Source organism: Misgurnus anguillicaudatus, chromosome 3 (genome assembly GCF_027580225.2).
Source record: "Misgurnus anguillicaudatus chromosome 3, ASM2758022v2, whole genome shotgun sequence".
In the NCBI taxonomy this organism is placed as follows: domain Eukaryota; kingdom Metazoa; phylum Chordata; class Actinopteri; order Cypriniformes; family Cobitidae; genus Misgurnus; species Misgurnus anguillicaudatus.
The window spans coordinates 8,570,815-8,595,333 of record NC_073339.2 but is presented as its reverse complement, the minus strand read 5'-3'; the positions used below and the strand labels follow the sequence as shown (position 1 = coordinate 8,595,333).

General features: G+C 38.5%; 1 protein-coding gene across 2 annotated transcripts in view; it reads left to right on the top strand.

Annotated features, from left to right (window-relative positions):
• The first annotated feature begins 944 nt into the window (after nt 1–944).
• mast1a (microtubule associated serine/threonine kinase 1a) overlaps nt 945–24,519 on the top strand; it is a 58,579-nt gene continuing 35,004 nt past the window's right edge. The window contains exons 1-2 of one of the 2 annotated variants that reach the window (XM_055204433.2): nt 945–1,734; nt 10,054–10,085. In XM_055204433.2, coding sequence (XP_055060408.2) covers nt 1,684–1,734; nt 10,054–10,085 — 83 coding nt within the window. In that variant the 5' untranslated portion in view covers nt 945–1,683. Of the gene's footprint in view, nt 1,735–10,053; nt 10,086–18,333; nt 18,554–24,519 lie in introns of those variants that run through there. The other variant, XM_055204436.2, reaches the window with a different exon arrangement.

The following is a 24,519-nucleotide window of genomic DNA, read 5'->3' as shown; positions in this document are numbered from 1 at the left end:
GGATCTGAATGTGTATATCAAATTCAACTAATGGTGAGGCTTAAGGACAAAGACAGGGTGACGCGGGAGCCAGGAAGTGTATTGTTATCTAAAATATTGCCAAAGACGGCGTTACAGGGATGCAGGATGTATGGCAAGGGAGACGCAGCGTCTCGTTCCCTTCTCAGGGAACAACAGTTACATACGTGAGACGTTTTCATGTGTCAAACACAACTGTGCAAAAAAGCATTTTGGTATGAATCAACATTCACATACAGAACATATAAGCCTTTAAAGCGAACAGTTTAGCATGCGTGCCTAAAGTCTAGAATTTTTATTATATTATCCTTCACTACACAGGGAATAATATGGATTTTTTTTTCCAGAAAACTTAAATAGATTCAAGCACTTTCAATGACCTGTATCTATGTATGTATATTTTCAAAAACTTCCCAGGGACTTGAACATTTTCCCCCAGATTCACAAACTTACAAGGATTTCAAGGACCCCTGGGAACCATGCATTTTTCACAGTAATACACTTTTATACGCTTTAGCTATGATATATGAACTAAGGTAATCTACTTCTTGTTTATTTTGCTTGTTATTATAAATATGCTACTCCAAAAGGACTTAGTTGTTATTGATTCTTTGCTTAGTTTACCGGAAGTTACGTTTGTTTTACGAAAGCCGTTTGTTTATGTTGTTACTGCTGAAACTGTCTGTAGCTTTGTGATCTTTTTTAATTAGCATAATGCAAATGACAGTTTAGTGGGACAGTTAAATTGATTCACAAAATTACCCATAAATAAAATCCTTATAGCCATCCGTTGCTTATATTTTGGGGTTAAATGTGTTTTTGACATGATTTCTATTTCATCTTGCTACTTATGGGCGCCACCTACAGTATACTGCAGTCCGGACATCAAGGGGTTAACATGTGACAAGATACGTTACACGCGCATTCTCCGGGCTCGTGCACCGTGTGTATGTCAACCCGAAATGGGAGGCAGTTGTTAGTTTACAGTGCAAATCTATTCAGATCCATTAGCACATCTCAGGAAGAAATGATGAGCGGGTCTCATTCAGAAAAACCGCGCAGAAGACAGACGGCACCAATCAGAGCTGGATGCGTTTCATACAAACGATGCCATAGATCTCCAGCCGGCAGCGAATATGATATGATGCCGAGGTCCTCTGGGGGACAGACACCGGTCCATTAGTGCGCCTCGATGTCTCGTTAGTGCTCCAGATGTCCAGAAGGACCGCTCGCCGACGACGAGAAAGTGAAGCGCGTTTTTTTTATTTTTAAACGCAAAATTCAGGCAATCTGATCGTGTTCGTTAAAGTCAAATAATTTAAATGATTATAAAATGAGATGCAGCATTACCGAGCAGTTATCTGGTGCACTTGTCATCAGCTGGGTGTTGTTTGATGTCTCGCGCATCAACGCCCCTGAGATGTTGCCGCGCGACTGATTTTCTCCACTCGAGGGGAGAAATGCAAAGAGCAGGAAACTTTTAAACATTTGACCTGTTTGTGATATGGACATTAATATACTTTATAAAACTGCACGGATTTGAAAGCGAAAGTAAGGCATGTGTCTACGTTAAAAGCAAATTAACAGCTGAGGGACGCTTTCAGGAAGGCTCGTGCCCTAGAGTTCAGTCCGCACGTGAACTCTCAGATGTGACAGACTTGCACGATGAGCGATGCTATGGATGACTCCGATATAATAAGGAGGCGGAGGATGCAGGTGAGAAAACGTTGTGTATGGTTTATTTATTTATTTATTTATCTAATCAGTTGTTGTCATCGCTTTTTAAGTATACCACGCTTCATGACAGTAGATTTTAATATGTGTCAACAACCTGTCTGAGGTGAGTGGTTTTTCAGCCAATCAGAATCATTGCATGCCTGTCAATCATTCAGCAACACTAGTTTACAGACGTGTATGTGAAGGCCTGGGTTGAGGAGAGGGGTGTGTCCTGGCAGACCCCCTAGAAAATTACCAAGCAGGGTTTTATTATAGTAAAAATGTAAATATAAAGTACAGTACGTTGATGTAACTACAGTAGACCATGAAGACGTTCAACACAAGCCTTCTTTCAAGGCCAGAGATAGCACAAATGCTTGTTGAAATTGATGATTTTTCTGTATTTAGTTTGTCTGAAAATGTTTTGAGTTTTATATTTCTTTTTTGAGGAAAATGCCATTGTGAAAAGAACTGTAAATTACAGCTTTCAGGATTTTACATTTTGGCAAGTGTGTTGTTTATAGCCTATATATAGTGAGTTGGTGCCAAATTTGTGCATTTAGCTACTGTTGTGGGTAGTGGGTCTGCCCTGTATGTTACTTTTAACCCTATTAACTTTATGAAAGCGGGTATATACCAAAATATATTGTAAAGCCTGCGTCTATTGAGGGTATACCCTGCCTGTGGCTCAAAATGTTAGGAAAGGGTCCAGGCCTCATGTGGCACTACAGAGTATAAGCATTTTCAGAATTGATGGATTATAGCTTGCCAAATGCAAATTTTTAAGACTTATAGACACACTGGACCCAATGGCATGTTAAGTTAAAATGTAGTCAATAGCATGTTAAAGGCAGGGTGCATGATCTCTGAAATCCAATGTTGACATATGAAATCACCTAAAGAAACACATAGAATCTGGACATTCTTTTGATAGACCCGCCCCACACATACGCAACCCAGGCAACGATGTCGTTTAGTAGACATGTTGACACGCTCCTTACTGCTGATTGTCTACAAGTGTGTTTTGGTAGGCACGCACCCCGCCTTTATGGGGACAGTTAACTGAAAAATCATATACTTACCCTTAAGTTGTTCCAAAGTTGTATAAATGTAATTGTTCTGCTGAATACAAAGGAAGATATTTTGAAGAATGTTTGTAACCAAGAAGATCAGGGGCACCTTTCACTTTCATAGTAGAAGTGAATGGTGCCCCACATCTATTAAAACATTTTAAGAAATATCTTCATTTGTGTTCAGCAGAACAAAGAAATTTATACAGGTTTTTACAAGTCAATTATGACAGAATTTTTTTGCCCAGGGCAGCATACACGGAAAAGGTATAAATGAGGTTTCGAGCTGTCGCATTATTTTTGGTCCGGTACGGAAACCATCTGTTCTGTGAAGTCAGAACAGAATGTGTGTGGTTTTTTCGCTTCCTCCTTTTTATCCAGCTAAAATAAAAAAACAAACAAGCAGTTTGCCACTTCAAGCTAAACAGGGTGTCAAAACACCATGAACTTCACCACAGACACCAACTGATGAGATTCAGTCATCACCTTTCAGTTCCTTTACTGGAATAGCTAGGAATATAGTGTTATACTTTCCCTTTTTATCAGTAACTAAATGTCTTTTTTAAATCACAAGCCTTTGTATAATTAATAAACTGTATATTTATGATATCAACTCAAAATGATAAAAAGTATAAAGTATTTTGCCATGCACTTGTGTGAAAAGTATGAGCTGTCACTGCAAGATATGTAATTTGAGTACTGCAGTATATTTCACTAAAACCTCATGTGGCCTAAACATACCGTTTAAGAGAGTTCAAATTGAAGAGTTTTGTTGCAAAACGAGATAAATCCATTTTTTAACATTTTTGTCAAAACATGTTTATTATTATGTTATCATGTTATTATTTTGTTTTATGGTGCTACTTAGCTGTATTTTTTTAATTTATGAAGGTTTTAAATCAAAACAAACCAACTGCAGTTGCATTGAAATTAATTGGAATGCACAACCAAAAAACGCGATTTCTGAACAATTAAAAAAACGGTGGTTATCTCGTTTTGCAACAAAACTCTTCAATCAGAGATGCACCGATATATTGTTCAATGAAAGCTATTTTTAGTATTGGCTATCGGCCAATAGTTTAAAAATATTGAATAGTCATGGCCGATATATCCTGTCAATCAAAATAGAACAGGAAAATAACAATTAATAAAAATTATATATTCAGAATTTAGTTCATGCTAGTTAATATAACCAACAAACTATCGGTATCGGCATCAGTACCGGCAGATATCAGTCTGAATTATCGGTATAATGGAAAAATGTAATATCGGTGCATCTCTTATTCTAATGTATAGACAGTTTCAGCAGTAACAACATAAACAAACGTTTTTTGTGAAACACACATTATTTCCCATAAACTCCGCTAAGAATCAATAACAACAAAGTCATTTTGGAGTAGTTTATTTCTGATAACAAGCAAGTAAATTACCATAGTTGATATTTCATAGCTAAAGCGTATAAAAAATGACACTGAGCTAACGTTGCTGTTTAAAATGTGTACTATAATGCATACAATTTTAACTACAAACCGGCTGCCAAACCTGCCTTCTGTGATCCATGATCGCCATCTCCCCTTGTCTGTAGGAAACCAAAACATTTGTTATTTTTGACGAGGTATTTGTAAACAGAAACCGGAAGTAAAGTTCAGACCTTACGCGTAACCATGACAATGCACTTGCGTCCTATGAAACAGTCTATATCTTAAATTCATTCATTTTAGTTGTAAGTGGATCTGTAAGACAAATATTAAATATTAAAAGCCTAATGAAAAAAGGTCTAAAGCGCTGATCCCCAAGCCATCCGGGCCTGAGTGATGCAAAGCTGCAATGGCTTTCTGCCTGCAAGGCAAAGTGGGCGATTAGATGGAGGCCACAAATTTGTGTTTGCTTTCATTGATGCCAGCGAACTGTGAGCAACTCGTGGCAGCCAGACTTTGTTTTAGAAGCATTTCGGAGAAAGTCATCCACTTGGGAATCGTCCCAACGATTGGACACAGCATTACTGTGTGAGTGCATCAAAGCTGTGCAGAGCCCATGGTGATTAAGGATAGGATACTGCACACAGATTAGCGTGTGTATGTGTTTGTATACGTTGGGTATGCATTGATTTCACGAGCAGCTTTGCTTATCGTGGTAGTATAGGCTTACAGGAAATGCTTATGTGTGGACACACATACACAATTCTTCATAAACATTTAAGTCCTTTCCATCAAGCCAACAGAACTCTGTGTGCTGGATATTGAGATGGACTTTACTGGGACAAACAATTTTTTTCTTCAAGGCCCAGGCCATTAGGATGTAAGAACATTTTAGAAAGATAATGTATGCACATAGGCTTAAGTCTCATAGTTTTCACTCATTAACTTCAATCTTTGACATGTCCTTACTTAGTCAATATATTAAAGATATATACGGTAGGTCATTTTTTTACTGGTTGGTCTTAGATTGACAGTACTGTTCTGTTCTGGCAGCGTGGCGACTCTGTTATAACGCTCGTTCCTCATCCCTCGATCTATCTTCTGCTCAAACAAGAGGCTTTTTCTTCTCCGGGCGTTGAGCCCAGTCTGTGCCATTAGTCTGAGCTGTAGGCTGGATGTTATTCATCCGTGGTCTGGAAGTTTAAGGACGTAATGAGCCCAGTGTTTGTCAATAATGTCTTGTGTCTTTATGTCAAGTGAATGTTATGGATATGTTACTTTCTCTGTCCTATATTTATTACATTTCTGGACACTCCATCAGAGATACTTTGCATACTTCTACTGTTACCTTCGACACATCTACTCTTACCTTTGCCACATTTGCATGTAAGTGGTAAAATTAGCTAAATTAGTTATGAAACAAAACACCAATGAGTGTGTTTACATGCATGTCTTATACCGATTACTGATAACGTATGTTATCATATCTGTATCAGATTCACATCAGGTAGATCTTTCCAGCGCAAACCATCATTTTGGCTTTAAGTAATGACTTTCGGATTTACTAATGACGCGCAGTGGATAATTAGCGCTGAAAAGGTGTGGTCTAGTTATTTTTTTGAGGAGATCATTTAAATGATTCACAATTTACTAATGTTTGGCTGTGTGATATTACTAGTATTTGCACCATTATTTCATGTCGAAAAAAGCATGTCTTGCACTAGAGGCCGACCGATAAAGGATTTTGAAGGCCGATACTGATATAAAATGTTTGTTGGTTTTAAAATCCGATATTCCGATATATCGGCCGATATTTTATTTTATTTTAGAAACGCACAACAAAACATTAACAGATTTCCCTAACATTGGTTATTTGTAGTTATTTATGAGTTTTAACTAAAATAATATGATAATGCATTTTAAAAAGAAACTTGTTTCTTTTATTGTCTCGTGACCAACTCACCATGAACTCACTTAACCGTTGTTCTCTCTGCCCAACTCTGGCTGGATCTGCAGGTTGCAGGAGTGTTGCCAACAGGTAGGTTGTATAGTGCCCTCTGGTGGACAAACTATACAACGGCAACATTAATGACATGGTTGAAGGCTGTTTTGTCCGTTTAAAAAAAAAAAAATCACTTATCGGCCATTATGAATGCTGATACCGATAGTTTGGTCCGATCTGCCGATATATCGGTCGGGCTCTATCTTACACTTAAAATGGCTGCAATTGTTGCTGATAGGAGGAGGCATCCTATAGTTTATAGAGCACATGGTACAAGGGAGATGATTTTTTTCACACGTCAGTTTATTTGGAATGCCAGAGGAATATATTATTCAAAAATATTGTTTGCCAAGCCATATTATTTTTAATTTGCTGGAGGAAATAAAAGAGGAGTCAGTACCAGCTTTTTTTAATTTGTGCTGCTCTTAGTAGATTGCATTTGTTATTATGGAAATTAGCTGCTGCGCCTGTGTCATTTCATTTGCGCCTTTTTAATAAATAACCCTGGATATATTTCCACTCCCATCGTCGCTTTTTTCTCACACTAATTTGCCCCGTTTGGTAAATCTGGCTGCTAATCTGTGTTTTTCTTTATTGTCCTGTTAACAAACCATTGCATGACCATGGTTCTGTTTAATAGGATTAATATTATTGGTTATTATTGCCATTATTTATTTGTTATTCATGCTGTGAGATCTTAACAACCATAAAATTGCTAGTTGGAAGCCATAAGCGACTGGTGTAGTCTTAATACAGTATCAAATTCAGATTGAGATCAAATATTCCCTCATCCTTCTTTCTCTTACTGCCCTCATGACCTTTAGTAAAGATCCACTTTCAGCTTTGACCTTTGCCCTAAATCACAAACAGAGCTTAGAAAACTATGTTTGTAATATAAATAAACACATTAAAAATTGTCTTTGAGCACCTAGAGCAGAATTCATATACAGGCAGGGAAACAAAATTACATGAAAATGCAAATTAAGAGCTGTTGTGTTTTTTCCCCCGCTGTCTCGTTCCCTGCAGACGGTCGATAAGTAAAATGATGCTCATTATAAAGCCACACACAGTCATCGAGTTGGAATATTAACTCGGTTATGAAAGTTTTTGTCACTCTCTGCTATCTCTTGACATTTGATGTTTAAATATGAGTTGATAACCCATTGAACTTGTGACAATGACTTTATTTTTGTTTTATTAAAAATGAATCCGATAATCACGGCATCCTTTTTAACGATAGTGCCTCGACTCGAGGTGTGTTCGGCGTTGCGCGGATCGGCCGTTGCCGCGGCGCGGGCTTCACAGCGTTGCGCGGATCGGCCGGTTGCCGCAGCGCGGACTTATATGTTTGTCATTTTATTTGATGTCATATGATACGCCGGTCTACACAGCTCAACGCGACGTCAAACACACACCATAACCGTGCCAATGCGCCATAACCACAGAAAATAAATAATCCCACGAGCGAGCTACCTGCAATTAAGACACGAGCTACCAGTAGCTCGCGAGCGACGTGTTGGAGACCCCTGCCATAGACTGTATAAAATATGGACGTAGTGTCTGTGACGCCACCCATAGGTTTGTGAAGAGCATTTTTAAAGCCTATAGCAGGAGGAGCCTGCCATCGGCATCTTGGCAGAGTGTCACTCCTGGATAACCGAAAATCTGCAAAGAGGCGGGACGTGGGTGCACCTAAAGTGACTGGTTACTGAAACCACACCCACCTAGCTCGATGGGAGTGACAGCAGCGACAATTCATCTGTCACTCAAGTGGTCACACCCTTATTTATGCAGAACTAAAGCGCGAGTGAAAAGACGATAGACATCCTACGATGCGATTCGAAAAACGCGGCACAAATCGAGCGTTTCGGGTGTTTGACGCACGTAACACACGATTTTACAATCTAGCTAAAGCCAGCAAATTGAGCGTATTCGCGTCTGAATTTCACGCATGGATGACGCAAATTTCACATGCAAATAAAGCGAGTTAACTCAAAATGTTCAAGGGTCCAACTACGCGCGAAAAAGCTTTGTTTATTCGCTTCATTCACGTCTGGTGTGAACGCACAGTAAGGCTTAATATAATTTAAACTATTAAAAATTTCACCCCCTCACAATTGTCACGAAGGGCAAAATTAGCTATATAGACCAAACACTTTTTGTTCCAGGCTGTAAACATATTTATTTCTGCTGAAAAGTTGGGCATTTTAACACTGGGCTCTATAGGAATTGACTACCTTTTGAAACCAGTCTCTAGCAGCCAGTTGATGAATTGCAGTTTAAAGGAATATTTCATTTTCTTAAAAGAAAAATCCAGATAATTTACTCACCACCATGTCATCCGGGATGTTGGTGTCTTTCTTTGTTCAGTCCAGAAGAAATTGTGTTTTTTGAAGAGAACATTGCAGAATTTTTTTGTTTTTGGTGGACTTTAATAGAGCCCAACATTTGGTGCTTGGCTCAACACTTGACAGTTTTTTTCAACTGAGTTTCAAAGGACTATAAACAATCCCAAACGAGGCATAAGGGTCTTATCTAGCAAAACGATTGTCATTTTTGAAAAAAATTTATACTTTTAAACCACAACTTTTCGTCAAGGTCCGGTCCAGCGCGACCTAACGTAAATGCGTAGTGACGTAGGGAGGTCACGTGTTACATATATAAAATGCACATTTGCGGACCATTTTAAACAATAAACTGCCACAAAGACATTAATTAGTATCAGTTGACATACAACAACGTAGGAACGGTCCTCTTTCAAGACGCTTGTAAACACTGGGGCGGAGTTTCGCGTTCGTCCTCTGTGACCTCTTGGCGTCATGACGTATTGCGGTGACGTAGTGGGGTCAGCTGGCGCATCCCGACCGGATCTACACGACGAGAAGTTGTGCTTTAAAAGTGTATATTTGTTTTTTTTATTCTCAAAAATGACAATCGTTTCGCTAGATAAGACCCTTATGCCTCGTTTGGGATTGTTTATATTCCTTTGAAACTCCGCTGAAAAAAACCTTCAAGTGTTGAGTCAAGTACTAAATGTTGGGTTCTATTAAAGTCCATTAAAATTAGAAAAATTCTGCAATGTTTTCTTCAAAAAACATAATTTCTTCTCGACTGAACAAAGAAAGACATCAACATTTTGGATGACATGGTGGTGAGTAAATTATCTGGATTTTTCTTTTAAGAAAATGGACTAATCCTTTAAGTCACATTTGTATTGGTTTCTTGATAGAGACTGGAAGGTTTCCTTTTGGTTAATTACAACCCAATGCAATGGCAACCACCCAAAAAAGGTCAAAAGTTAGATTTTTTGGGTGAGCTGTTTCTTTAAGAAATGTGATGTCAGCACACACACACACAGAAATGGCAACCACAGAGATTGTTTGTCCACTTAATGCTTCATTAGTTGCTCGGTGGCGCCGGTCCTGCTGGCAGGGAGCCCTTGTCGCACACGATGTCATCAAAGCGAGTCATACCAGGTGATGTCATTTCCACCGGACACAAGCCCTCTGTGTACCATCACGTGCACCAGCACGGCCTTATTTCTGCTATCTAACGCTGCACTCTTTCATCTCTCCAGTGACCTTGTTCATATAATTGGGCGGTTTAATGTTTTGGGCATTGTTTTCCCCTAAGTGCTGTCCTTACTCTCAGAGACCGAAGGGCATTATGGGCTGTAATGAATGCCAGCTGGCATAAAATTATTCCTGTTTAGATTCATCAAGATATTTCTGTCCTGAAGCAAACTGGTATTGAGCAGTTATTGATGGGGTTTCTTTACACAGGGTAATATAATCGCTCAGTCTAACATTTATATCTCTCTCTTTTCCAGAAGGATCTTCCCCTGCCCAGGAAAAACAGTAGGTGAGTGGAGCAAATCAACATCACTGCAGATTTGAATAAAAAATGATGTGCCTATTGTCCAAATAAATAAGCATTTCTTAGAATAGGAAATCATTTTAATAGCGCACTGAGTTAGTTTGACATAAAACGTATCATGACACACAGTTATTTAAAGGAGCAATTTGGTTTTGCTGACCAAGTGCAATTCAAGTCTGCTACTGTCGCTCCTTGGATGAATGTATGGGATGAGAAAGACCGGATGCTATGGTGGTACCATTTTGCAGTAGAGTTGACCAGGTTCAGCAATCCGCCTCAATATATCTTCTTATATTAATAAATCAGAACTGCACTTAGTGTTGTTGCGCAGTAATGCAAAAACATCTCACACGTGCAGCAGTACATGGCGTACAGGATTTTGTAATGTGGGATTGCATTGCACTCAGGGTTTTGTACCTATTAGGGCTGCACGATATATCGAAAATGTATCGCCATCGCGATAGCTGTGTATGCGATATGCATATCGCAGGGAGCTGCGATAACTTGCATTTATTTTACGTGTCTATCATTTGTGTGTTGCATGCTTAGATTGTCCAAATTACACTGATCAGAAGGTGGTTCCCGCACACTTACTTTACTTGGGCGGCTCTCTCAAGTATATTAACAACTGCCCACGACAATTTAGCATCAAATTTTGTCTTTTTTGTCCGTGATAATGGCATTATGCGTGCGAGCATGTCGTGTCTTTTCTGATGAGTTTGCTGTGCGTCCGCGTGCTTTCTGTTTCTCGATGAATGTGGTGCGACGCAAAGCTCAGTGTCACATTGTATCCTTCCATGTTCCTGAACTTGATCATAGTTGTATCCATTAGAGGTCTTCACGGAAGGACACGAGTCTATAGCCGTTTCCCAATGTCAAGGAAGGATCCTCGGAAGCTAGAATTTCGAGGATGCTACGTCATCGACGTCCGTCGAAGGACTGTTCCAATGTCGAGGATCCTCGAAATTTCAGCCAAGGACTGAGTCCATCGTTCGACAAATATCCTATATACAGGAAAGGATGCAAATTTGTATCCTTCGCGCTCTTCACGCGCTGAAATCACCCACAATCCTCTGCGCGCAGCACCGAAAGCACACCTTTCAATCACGTAATGACGTAATGACGTGCACTTGCTAGCCTGTTCCATTTAACGTGTTCTCCGAATGCTTAAAAGGAGCCTCGCCTCGCCTCTGAAGGAAGTGACTTGTAAGGACTAGTCCTGCCAAGGAAGTATCCTTGACATTGAGAAACGGCTTATATTTTGAAAGGTCCGAGTCGGTCCCATATTAATTACTTCAGGTCCGGGTCTGTTTAAACCCAAGTCGATCAGAGACGGCCGTGAAGAGTCAGTCAGCGCTAACGTGCTACAGCGCATGTGCAGTCTCAAGCGTGCCTCCGGTTTCTATGGCGATGAAAACTGACTCTTGTTTATATAAAGTCACGGCCACGCGCTGCACTTTCTTTCTCCCATGTTTATAGTATTATTATAAATGAACCGTCTTTTTATATGTTTGCTACAAAGATGGTAGCAAATAACCAATGTTAATACCAAGCCCATTGTACTGAACGAGCCATTATAGCTCAAACTGTCAAACAGTCATTATGTAAGCTGAATCTACATACTTTATATAGAGTATATGAATCTGAAATAATGATGGATTAAGCTCTTTTAATCTGCAAGAGAGGAATAGAAAGAGAGGCACTTTTACTGCTTCTACACAAACCAATCAACTTTATAATCTTCAGAACTATTTATAATCCATAGACCTGCATTGTCTATCATTAATATACTAAACATTTTATTGTATAAAGTTAGTCTTTCTACACCTCTCACAATGTTAATAAATCCCTTTAAAGGGGGTCATATTCACAAGTTCATTCAGCTTTGTTCATGTCAAAGAGAAAGGAAAGAGAGTTTGGAGTGGTTGGATTTATGAAATTATTAATATAAATATTCAATAAATCAAAGTACTGCGTTATGGTTACACATAGTTTAATTACATCTTTAGAATATGCATTACCTCTTTTTACTTCATTACATATTTAAATGCTAAAATAAAAGCGAATAAAAATATAATTTCTCTAAGTAAGACATATATCGCAAGGCATATCGCCATCGCACCCACCAACAGAACTATTGCATACCGCATATTTTCTCATTATCGTGCAGCCCTAGTACCTATTATGCATTATTTAGTAGAAATAATGCAGGGATTTTCTGTTCTGGAGGAAAATATTTCTGGCATCCTTGATAAACCTCAGGTGGCAAATATTTAGCTGACGTCAAGCTTAAAGGCGCAAAAGAGGATGTTTCCGCCGACTGAGAATCCAAAGACCGTTACTGAGTTTTTTAAATAAGCGCATGCGCAAGAACAGCCTCCCTCCTTCACAGCTCATATCTAGGAAACGCCGTCCATAACTCGTGCACGAGTATTTGAACACGAGTGTTTGTTTACCACTGGCATATGCTGTGTCGCGTCAGTGGATTAATTATGTGAAATGATATGATAATAAACACATAAGACGTAAAGTTAGATCAGTCGACGCTACTCCCATTTCAACTAGCGTGTAGCAGCCTGGTCACTTACAACTACAGTACAAGAACAACGTCGATATACCTGAATAACAGTACAACAATAATTAGTCCACAAAGAAAGAATAATCACTGTTACCTGTCAAAGAGAATTTTTGCGACCTGCGCGTCTGACACCTCTCTGTTCCTTCATTGCTCTCCAGTGTTGAAATGTTTCTCCAATAACGACTCTGGTTAGATAACATTCTTCTGACAAATTTCTCCTCTTCTCAGCGACTTAAAAACTCTTTCTTTTGCGTCCTCCTTCGGGTTTCTTCTCTTCCATTGTGCAGATTCGAGGAGGAAAGCAGGAGCGAAAATGAAAACAAACCGAAACTTAAGACGGAGTTTCATGCGCTATGCGCATGCGTCACTCGTGTAACGTTACTGGAGCGCGCACGTCTCTCCCAAGAAGCGTAATGGCAGTGATTGACAAGCCAGAGGGCCAATGACGATTGCGATGATTGCATCAACGATTGGCTGATGTTTATAAGGCCCTACCTTATGCACAGATGACATATATTAATTTTATTACTTTCAGTGCGCCTAATAAATAGTCTTTTATCATTTAGTAAAGACAGTTTCAGGTAACATTGCAAAAATGTATTAAACAAACATCCTCTTTTCCACCTTTAAGCCCTTTTCACACAGACTTTATGGAAAATGCATCCAGGATCGTTTGATTTTTGGTTTATTCACACACTGCCAATGATTTTCCAGGAATCAAGCAGTGTTTCCCAACCAGGGGGCCGGGGCCCACAGGGGGCCTCAACAGATTTCCAAGGGGGCCTCAAGATGACTTAAAATTATTAAAAATTGGACAAAACAAGCATTAAAATATGCTAAAACAAGCAGAAATCAATTAGTAGCGAATATACATCTGTCTAGTCATTCCAAGCTCTAGTTAATTTTATTTGGAAAAAATTAAGTGAGTGGGGGCCTTCAAATATTGTTGTAGGAAACTAGGGGGCCTTGAAGTGAAAAGGTTGGGAACCACTGCCGTAAAGACACATGACGTGTTTTAAGTCCTGCACTAGTAGTTTTTTCTCCGCAGCGTCTAAAGTTCGCTTATTATCCGTTATTTCTCTCTCCAGATACCATTCACGTGCACTTTTGTTTATGATAAGATTATAAAGCAGCGCGTGGTAGTACACTGTTCTAGTATGCTGGTGAATGATCTCAGCTTCAGTGTGGATATTTGACGAGCTCCTTGATTCATTGCAGTTTGCATACATTTCTCATCATGAATGTCCATTTAAAACCCCCCTTTTAAAGAGCTAAACAATATTTCTTGTTGTGATAACGCACGTGCATTTTTGTTTATTATATGAGCCTATGATGCGCTATTCTTTTAAGCTGCTGAATGATCTCAGCTTCAGCGTTGATAGTGACGAGCTCCCTGATTTTTGCTTTGGTGCAGTTTGCAGACATTTCTCATTGAAAATTTTAAATCTGCTTGTAAATCCGCATGTAAATCCAATTCGATTCAATTTCATTTATATAGCGCTTTTCTTAATTGATAATTGTTTCAAATCAGCTTTACATTAATAGATGCAGGAGAAAACACAGAAAAATTGATGGACAACATAAGCAGCAGAATACAGGGGCAAAGATTAAACTGTACTAGCAAGTGTAGTAATAATGTAATGTATAGAAAAGGGTGCTAAGTTAAGCCAATGTCAGCTGACTCCCCAGGGGTTGAAAAAACCTACTAGGAGAAAAACCCTCCTGGCTTTTTTAGTCAGGAGGGAAAAATCCTAGGAGGAAAAAAAAACCCTGAGAGAAAGCCAGACACAGCTGATTCTGTAGAGGATATACTATATATTAGATACTATTTTATAAAATTTTATGGAAAATAAAACATTTAAAATTATATACAGTATATATGCACGAATAAGTAGATTAAATGGGGACAGTCGGTGGTCGTTGGTCAGACATCGGATGGGCATCACGTTGAAGAAAGGCCAGTAGATCAGCGTTGTGATGACCTTCACGTCAGCAGGAACTGGGTCTGTTTGTCTCACTGTCCTCGGGATCGAGGATGAGACAGGGAGAGAGAGAAACAAAGTCCTATTAGCGTAGGGGCCGTTTACATGTAATGCAAGTGTCTTACAGTATTGTGGTTTAATATCCGCTCAGTTCCAGACAGGCTAACTATTGCGGCATAAGTATATTACCCAGACGAGTTATTTGAGTGTTTTGTTCCCGACAAGCTAACTATTGCAGGATAAGTACATTTACTAGACAAATTATGTAAATGCCTTTCAGAGAAAAATGTCTTTAGTTTAGACTTAAATTGATTGACTGTTTCAGATTCTTAAACGTTTTTGGTAAATCATTCCAGAGCTTAGGGACTAAGTAGGAAAAGGATCGACCACCTTTAGACATTTTTTCCCCTCGTTTTAAAGAGCTGAACCATAACTTGTTGCGTTGACACTACGGCAGGCCCCTTACGACATTGTTTATCCATCTTGTTCACACAGAATGCTTTCCGTGAATGTTACGGCAATCTTGCTCTTTACGGGCGCGATTCCAGAACAGGGACGTGTTTGTGTTCACACAGAAGCCTCTCCGGCAATTTTACGGAAATTTTCTGGGACCAAAGTGCTGTGTGAATGAAGTTTTATTAAAATGCGCAGGTCTAAACTATTACACCATAATATTGTAGTTTATCAGTATGTGTGCTCACTGGGATTTAAACCCATGATCTTTTTGCTCAATTGTCTACCATTTAAACTTAAAGAACAACAAAATTTACCCACCAAAGTAAATTTTTCTCAATTTGTGTTAATTTCAGACTCTGAGTGCAGCAATGTGACAGGGTAGCACATAAAATAACACATCTCCAATAACATATCAGAGGAGTGCAGCTGTGTGCTAATGAAGGGAATCTGAAGAGTTTGGATCTTGTGAAGTCAATGGAGCGCTGGCCTTGGTGCTGAATCTCTGCTCATAGCTGATAGACAAAACACAGGCGACTTGTTCCTCACATGCACATTTTGTGCATTTGGCAGCTGCTTTTATCCAAAATAACTTGCAGTACCTTCAAGACATAAATTTTCATTTTGTTCTTGTTTTGTGGTTTTTGGTTACAATGGGAGTGGACGGTGACCACTTCTTTGAATATAGCAAGGAATGGCGTATATAATAAATACATAAAAACTTCTACACAACAAAGTGCAGTAAATTATATATTATTTTTGGCAGAACTGTTCCTTTAATGGCATATCTATGTAGCACATTGGTTTCACACCCCGTGTGTCACTGCGTGCGCTCAATTGACACTTGTGTGAGTTTGAGCTTTTTGTTTGCCGATCAGATCAGAATGGTTGTTGTCTTTGATGGTCTCTGTTCTGAGCAGGTGTACCAACATTAGCATTCGCTGATACCTGCTGAGGGCCACTCACATACACAATACAGGGGCACAAACATTTGCACACATACACACGCCGCACGGAGCCCTCGGGAGGAGCTTGAAAAAAGAGGAAAATGCTTTTAGGGCCAAAAATATAAAAGGGCTTTATATAGTTTGTTATGCAATCCACTGATGAGTCTGTTTGAACAAGCCCTTTGTGCTTAATGCAGGTTGCATTATTTTATTGGGTTGATGTGTTTGTTTATCAGACCAGCAATTTGGCATTATCTGGATCGGTGGTTTAAGGTACGAGCTTATCACTGTCTGAACCGCAGTAACATTCAGAACACACTGTAAGACATTTCAGACGAATCCTATAACTATCAAGGTATATACTGTATGTAAAATATTGAGATAGAGTGACATTTCATTATGAGACAACGCACATATCCTCCAGCCATTATCACGGGTCATATTTTACCCAGTCTGATTTTGACCCAGTAATTCCTAAAAGCTCATCTGAGTCTCTCTGTTTCTCATCTATATTTCATGTCTCTTGCCACCATCCAGATCATTTATTATTGAAATGAACAGCTTTTAATGTCTGTCTGGACCTGTATGCGGACGTGTGTGTGTGTGTGTGTGTGTGGTTCCCAATCCCTGCAGGCTGTCCAAACAATGACATGACGCATTTTAAATGTTTGGGCGAGGTTTACTGTGTTGAGCTATCTAGGGCACAGAGATGATGTCACTTCTTATATACCCTGGCATACAGAGCGAGATGGGTGGTGCTCTACCCACATGCCGAAATGACATCGACCAATCAGATTGGAGCATCATGTAAGGACCACAGAAAGCTTTATTATACGTTTTTAAACATTAATATAATCATGCTTTCTTTCTTTAATTCTCTCTATTTTTTTTCTTTCTTTGTGTCATGGGCCTCTACTTTTAACTTCATTAACAAAGTTGACATTAAAATTGTATTGTAATGTCAATATAGTATAATATAAAGCACCTTTTACAATGTTGCATTGTTTTTAAGCAGCTTTACATTTAAAGGAAAAGATAGAAAACGATGGAAGGTATTTTTGGCCAATTTTAAATTAATTAAATGCTAAAATAAAAATGCAAAATATGTCCCAAATTTGAAAATTAAATGTTAAATAAAAACTAAAACATTAAATTAAATTATTTAATTTTCAATGTGATGAAGCATCATTCCTGCCAAATTGAAAAATAAAATGCAATTGATGATTTGACATTTCATTTTCAATACAATATTTCATTTTTTTCTCGTTACCATACGTGGCAAGACTGCCAATATTAAAATTAAAAGGCAAACGTGAAAAAAGAATAAAAACACATTTTAAAAAGGCATTTTATTTATGCTCATGCAATAATAGTGACAAAAATAAAATTAAGATGTAAAGTTCAATTTCAATTTTAGGTTCACTTTTATTTATTGGTTTTCGTTTTCATTAACATTTTTGTTATTTTATTTTCAACTTGTATGCAAATTCAATGTTAATCAGTGGGTGGGGTTTACTTGCTCAAGAAAAGGGGATTGGCTGAAGCAGTGTACATTTAGCAACTTTTAGACTTATTTAGACAAATCTAGCAACTGTTTGGATGAATCTTAGCTTCACATCTGTACAGATGTGCATTTCTCGCGTGTACCCGCAACATACATTGTTTACATTTCAAAGAAGGAACAAACAGTAAAAAGTGTCTGGTCCGCTGTTATGTATGTGCATATTTTCACACATCTGATCCGTTGAGGCGTCAGTCAATCTCATCAAATGCATAAACATAACACACAGTGTGATTCGTGCAAAACATAAAACAATCCTAAATCTTTGTTTTTTATAATGTGATATTTAGGGAATTGCATTGAATCCACTGAGGGTCAATTTGAATAGCTTGTTGAACACAATACAAGGGTTAAACCAGATATGCCTTTCCAGCTTACAAAAATAAAATAAAATTGTAAAATTTAAAGCAGATTTCAAGCATCCAATGGAAAGGGTCTAAGAAACCTGTGGTGTATTACATGAATACCCCGCATGAATGCATAAATACAGCTTTAACCCCGCCCATGTGTCACTCATATTCCCATTACCACTGCTATAGTGCGCTCGAGCGAGACTGAAATAAGCTTTTAATGGCCACACACACAAACTGACAGCCCTCCTATGATTTCCCCTCTGTTCATCTAACCCCCCCCCCCTCTCCCCCCCTCTCTCTCTCTCTGTATTTCTCTAACCCTCGCTTGCTGTCTTTACTTCCTGGCTGGGCATGTTACCCTTGAGAGCTACCTCTTTCTCTCTCTCTCCCCACCCCCCTTTCACTTGTTTTCTATCGCTCGGTCACACACACTCAGATGAACCCGGAGCATGTGTAAAGGAGGACAAGCGTGTCACGGTGTAGTCGGCTACCGCTCCCTTCAGTGTGTGCGTACACATCTGTGTCATTACCGGCTTAACGTCCTTACTAGGCTAGCAACATGTTTCGCAGAACGAAAAGGTAAGCGGAAGAGAAAGACATTAATTTCGGATCGATCATGACAGTAGTGGGCTGCTTCACTTGAATTTAATGTTTGCTCATCTGATGCTGATAATGATAGCGGTGATGAAGATGATAGTGGTGGTAATGAGTTATCATCATCCAGCTGTTTCATGGATAGTTGTGGTTTGCATGTGATGATCTGTCTTACTCTTTGAAGAACTTATATTACTCTATATAGCATGTAGGGTGACATAGAGATAAGGCTGTCACGATTATGAAATTTGTGGATGGTTAATTGTCTAATAAATTGTGACAATTATGATGATTAATTGACTGTTTTATTGCTTTGACATTTAATTCTCATGTTTTTGTTGTTTGTTTATGAAATGATTTTGATAATTTAAATTAAATATTTTGCAAGGTTTACCTGGCAGTAAATATTAATACACATAACACATATTTAAAAGTAATCTGATACGGTCTTGTTTATACAGGCGCTGCAGCTCCCCCTTGTGTTTCTTAGAGAGATGTGCAATCATTGCGGTGATTTGAAATCATCGCGATGAGGTCAAACAATCGCATTGAGATGATTATATAATCATTGTGACAGCCCTACATAGAGATTGTCCCCACTAGTCGATAACCAAAGACAACCAAATATAATTAATGTTCTGGCAGATCAATTTAATTTATAGGCTTATAAATTATATTCTGCATTTTTTACCAACAATGTATTTCGAGAAGAATTTATATAACTCTTTTTCCTATAAATATTTATGTCATCACATCTGTACAGTCTCTCAGCAAAAATATAATAACTTAAAATTTCTTGCTCAGTTTTAGTGACATAATTATTTATAGTGCAACATAAAAACACATTTAATATTTTTTTACATTTTGTCCCAATTTTACTCAAAGTGATGTTTTTGTTTGCTTTATCACAAGGGATGCAATCCCCGCTTTGTTTTATACATTCACGGCTTTAATAGAAATGCCAGTGACTACGCTTTTCTTAGTCAGTTGTTTATAGTTTTAAATTACTTAAGCCATTAAACACTTTATATCGGATGACCTATTGTTATAATGTTATTAGGCTTGTTAATTAAGCACCAAGCAGTTTAGTTTCCTGTTGCCAAGCAACGTTGCATCTTGACTTATTTCCTTTCATTAAATTGTATTTAGTGTGTATCAGCGTTATATCCAGGGGTCGAACGATATTGAGTTTTCAATATCAGAGAGGCCGATACAAATGCCAGTATGCAAGGGGAGTTAGGGGACGATGTTATTGGCCAAGTGATGGTACTAATGTAGCTAGATTCCAGTTAAATGATGCACACACAGACATATGGGTGGCTTGGCATGTGCACATATTACAGCTTCTATTTGTGTGCTTGTATTTTGCACATATGTTGCAGTGGCCGTCGTGTGCAACTGTATGTCTGTGCAAAAATATGAGTGATGTGTTACAGGAGAGATTAAAGTGGCTTTGAATCTCTCTCTCTCTCTCTTTCTCTCTCTCTCTCTCTCTATCGCTCTGTTTTGCCGTCTCCCATGGTGCTCCATTCTGTCCACACTGTTTTGCTTAGATTTGTGACATTCTGCCAGAAAATGTGTTTATGTTTGTGCATGTTTGAGAGAGGGTATAAAGATTTGACTTGTTTTTATACAATTTTCAACATAATAGTATTTTGTCTTGCACCATTAACAAATGTTTTGTGCTGTAACCTTCAGAAATGAAGCATTTAAAGTAGGGATGCACCGAATGTTCGGCAACCGAAACAATTAGGTCTTTGGTGACGCGATCAAATTAACCAGCGAAGAGTGAGAGCCGCACAAATGCAGCAAACCTCTTGGTAAAATCATTTTAAAGTGTCGAGAAAGACGCAAAAACATACAGAGCTACAAGATTCATTTATCATTTAAAGAGCACCTATTGTCCGATTCACGTTTTTACATTTCCTTTGGTGTGTAGGTGTGTATTAGTACACGTTAATGATATGCAAAAGGTACATACCAGAAGTAAACGATGACGCGAGTTATCGACTGCAAAGTAAATCTCTTTTCTTGGACTACAACAAACACACGGATTGTAGGCAACAGTATACTTCCTGGGATTGGTGATGTAGACAAGACATTAGCAACCGAATCTTTCAAACATGGTAAGGAGCGTCACATTTCCGGCTGGTGTCTTCTGGCCAATCACAACTTACAGAATAGCTGGCCAAGCAGGGACACAGAACTTTTCAAATCTGTAGGTTTCAGGAGTGAAATCTGGCAACAAAAATGGACGGTATGTGGAAAATAATGTGTTATTTAACCATAAACCACGCGAACACATTGTATTATACGAAATACACAAAATAACGTTATTTTTTAGCAACGAAATAGGTGCTCTTTAAAATCAAGACATTCTGAACGCCATGCGGCGTATGAAAAATACGCAGCGTATGAGAAAGGCTTTGGTTCTTCATCTCATGTCATAGAGCGACGAAGAGCGTCAGCAGCAGTGTTGGGGAAAGTTACTTTTAAAAGTAATGCATTACAATATTAAGTTACTCCCCAAAAACGTAACTAATTATGTTACTTAGCTACTTTTTATGGAGAGTAATACTTACGTTGCTTTTAAGTTACTTTTTCGTTACTTTTTCTTACTTGGCTGAGCTTGATCTCTTTCAGGCCTTGCAGGTGTTTTTATGACTGAGAAGTTCTGCATTCAGAAATTGCATATTTGCATCACAAAAATGTCAAGCTCTGGCCTGCCATCTCTGTTTCTGATTCAAACTGTTTCCGCTAAGGCGCGCATGCATAAGAGTGCGTAATTCTACATGACTAGGTTCAATTTAATTCAGTACATTTTTTTATCAAATTAATTAAACTAAAAAGTAACTTACATTACTTTTTTTAAAAAGTAACTGAAATATTAATGTGTAAATGTATAAAGTAATGCGTTACTTTACCCGTTACTTCAGAAAAGTAATATTATTTCGTAATGCACGTTACTTGTAATGCGTTACTCCCAACACTGTTCAGCAGTATGTAATAAAAACTTCCTAGAACCAGTAAAGTCCTTCAATGACAAACACGCTTATATTAAAGCAACACTATGTAGTTTTTTACCTTTAAATAATGTCTCTAAAATTATTTCAGTTTTAACTGGACAAATTGTACTGTTGCTGCAACCTGAGCAGCCTCCTAGCTGCTACAAGCACACTCTGAAAGTGGTGGTGGAGGTAGGAAACACAGCCCCGCCCCTCCCCCTGCCTGCAGAAGAGTGTCTGATACCATGCACTGTTGCGCTTTTCAACCACATGGGGGAGCTGTAAGTCATTTTACATGGAAACTACATAGTGTTGCTTTAAACGAGAAATAAAACGTTTAGTAACAATAATCTTTTTGTTAGACCGTTTTGTTGAGCGCTTTTTTCTTCTGTCATCTCCTGTCAATCTTGGAATGTTACAAACAATTTCATTGTTAAATAATGTGAAATAAATATAATAAAAGGACATTCTGAAAACGTAACTTTTGCAGTGGTGAGAAAATTGGCACAATTTTCGGTTTTACAGTATTCGGGTTTCGGCTGAGTTTTTCATTTTATTCTGCTTCCTTTCGGTGCATCCCTAATTTAAATCTTAAAACAAGGATTTCAAAATAGAAAAACAGTGTTTCAGATGATTTTGTGCCAAAGATCATCTGTAAGACGGTTTGTCTTCTGTAATTCGAGATGCTGTGAGTCTCAAATGCTATTATTTCACAAAAAACAAAAGCAGATGGAGAGAAATATGGCAAGGGAATATGAATGAGAAGAGCAGAGCCGGAGGATACATATTGGCCTACATTTGAGTAGAGCAGAGTGGTTTATTACTCTCTTCACTACTTGCTTCTCACTGCCACTTTCTCTCTCGGTGTCCTGAACTTTTCATCTTCAGTCAATGTCAATTGCAAGTGCTCAGTTCTCCCATCTCTGCCGATGCATAAATGAGACAGAACGAGAACAACAGAGAGTCTGGAACTGAAGTTCTTAAGGACCTAAGGTGCATTTTAAAACACTTTTGGCTGATATGTAGAAAAGTCACAAATAAGTGTGTAATGTTTTGGCATGATTTATGAATATTATCAAAATATGTATGTTTAAGGGAATGAATTTGAACTCTTTAGGGGAAATACTTTAGATGCACTTTTGTGAGGGTGCCGCCCCAGTGACTCCTTTTATGTGTATTCCAGAAGCCTCATATGGTAAAATCAGATTTACTTCAGATATCTCTTAAGATCACATAACTTTAATATATCCACCATGTCATGCATGTTAGAAGTATACACTGACATGACTTCACAACCTTATGTAGCAATCATCTCAGAGTCTTAGCTCAGGAAATGAAAGCACAGCATGAAATAATGGAAGATAGAAGGCAGGTTTCCTTTGGCATAATCTTATTGTCGTTTGGTGTTTTAAGCCTGTTCGTCTGCAGTGTTTGAGTGGATGTCATTCCTGTGATGCTGAGCACAGAAGGGTTCGGGTCGCTGACGTTGAATCAGTTCATAGATGTAACCGCAGAGGAACGGATTCATGAATAGTTTCTACAGCAGCTGATCAAATTTGTTTTGTTCTTTCAATTCTCAGTCACACAAATAGAGTGGAGATGGTATGAAAGATTTATTGAGATTTTGAAATAAATAAATAAAGAGTATTAGAATTTTGAGTAGGGGTGTAAATCGGACAGTTCATTACGATGCGATACAATATGAAATTTTCTCTGCCAGCGATGTGATTTTTGCCAATACATCAAACAATTCTTCGATGCAATTATGGTTCCGACTCGATTGATTTATCGGTATTTTTATATTACGTGCCTAGTTAAGAAGTTACATTTTTACTTACAAATGCAACCAAAATACACTCACCTAAAGGATTATTAGGAACACCATACTAATACTGTGTTTGACCCTCTTTCACCTTCAGAACTGCCTTAATTCTACATGGCATTGATTCAACAAGGTGCTGAAAGCATTCTTTAGAAATGTTGACCCATATTGATAGGATAGCATCTTGGAGATTTGTGGGAAGCACATCCAGGGCACAAAGCTCCCGCTCCACCACATCCCAAAGATGCTCTATTGGGTTGAGATCTGGTGACTGTGGGGGCCATTTTAGTACAGTGAACTCATGGTCATGTTCAAGAAACCAATTTTAAATGATTTGAGCTTTGTGACATGGTGCATTATCCTGCTGGAAGTAGCCATCAGATGATGAGTACATGGTGGTCATAAAGGGATGGACATGGTCAGAAACAATGCTCAGCTAGGCCGTGGCATTTAAACGATGCCCAATTGGCTCTAAGGGGCCTAAAGTGTGCCAAGAAAACATCCCCCACACCATTACACCACCAGCCTGCACAGTGGTAACAAGGCATGATGGATCCATGTTCTCATTCTGTTTATTCTGACTCTACCATCTGAATGTCTCAACAGAAATCGAGACTCATCAGATCAGGCAAGATTTTCCCGGTCTTTAACTGTCCAATTTTGGTGAGCTTGTGCAAATTGTAGCATATTTTTCCTATTTGTAGTGGAGATGAGTGGTACACGGTGGGGTCTTCTGCTGTTGTAGCCCATCCGCCTCAAGTTTGTGCGTGTTGTGGCTTCACAAATGCTTTGCTGCATACCTTGGTTGTAACGAGTGGTTATTTCAGTCAAAGTTGCTCTTCTATCAGCTTGCTGACCTCTAGCATCAACAATGGATCATTAGAAATAAAATAGATGTTTGGATCCATATCGATGTATTGTTACACCCCTAATTTTGAGCAATTTAAAACAAATAAGATTATGTCTCGCAGTATTGTTTGATCAATTATAAAATGAAAGCAAATGTAATCTGTCCTACTGTACACTGTCAGAAAAAATAGTCAAAAAAGCTGTCACTAGGGCGGGACTCTTTAAAAGGTCAGGTACTGTCTTTAGGTACCAATATGCACTCTTTGGTACCAGTA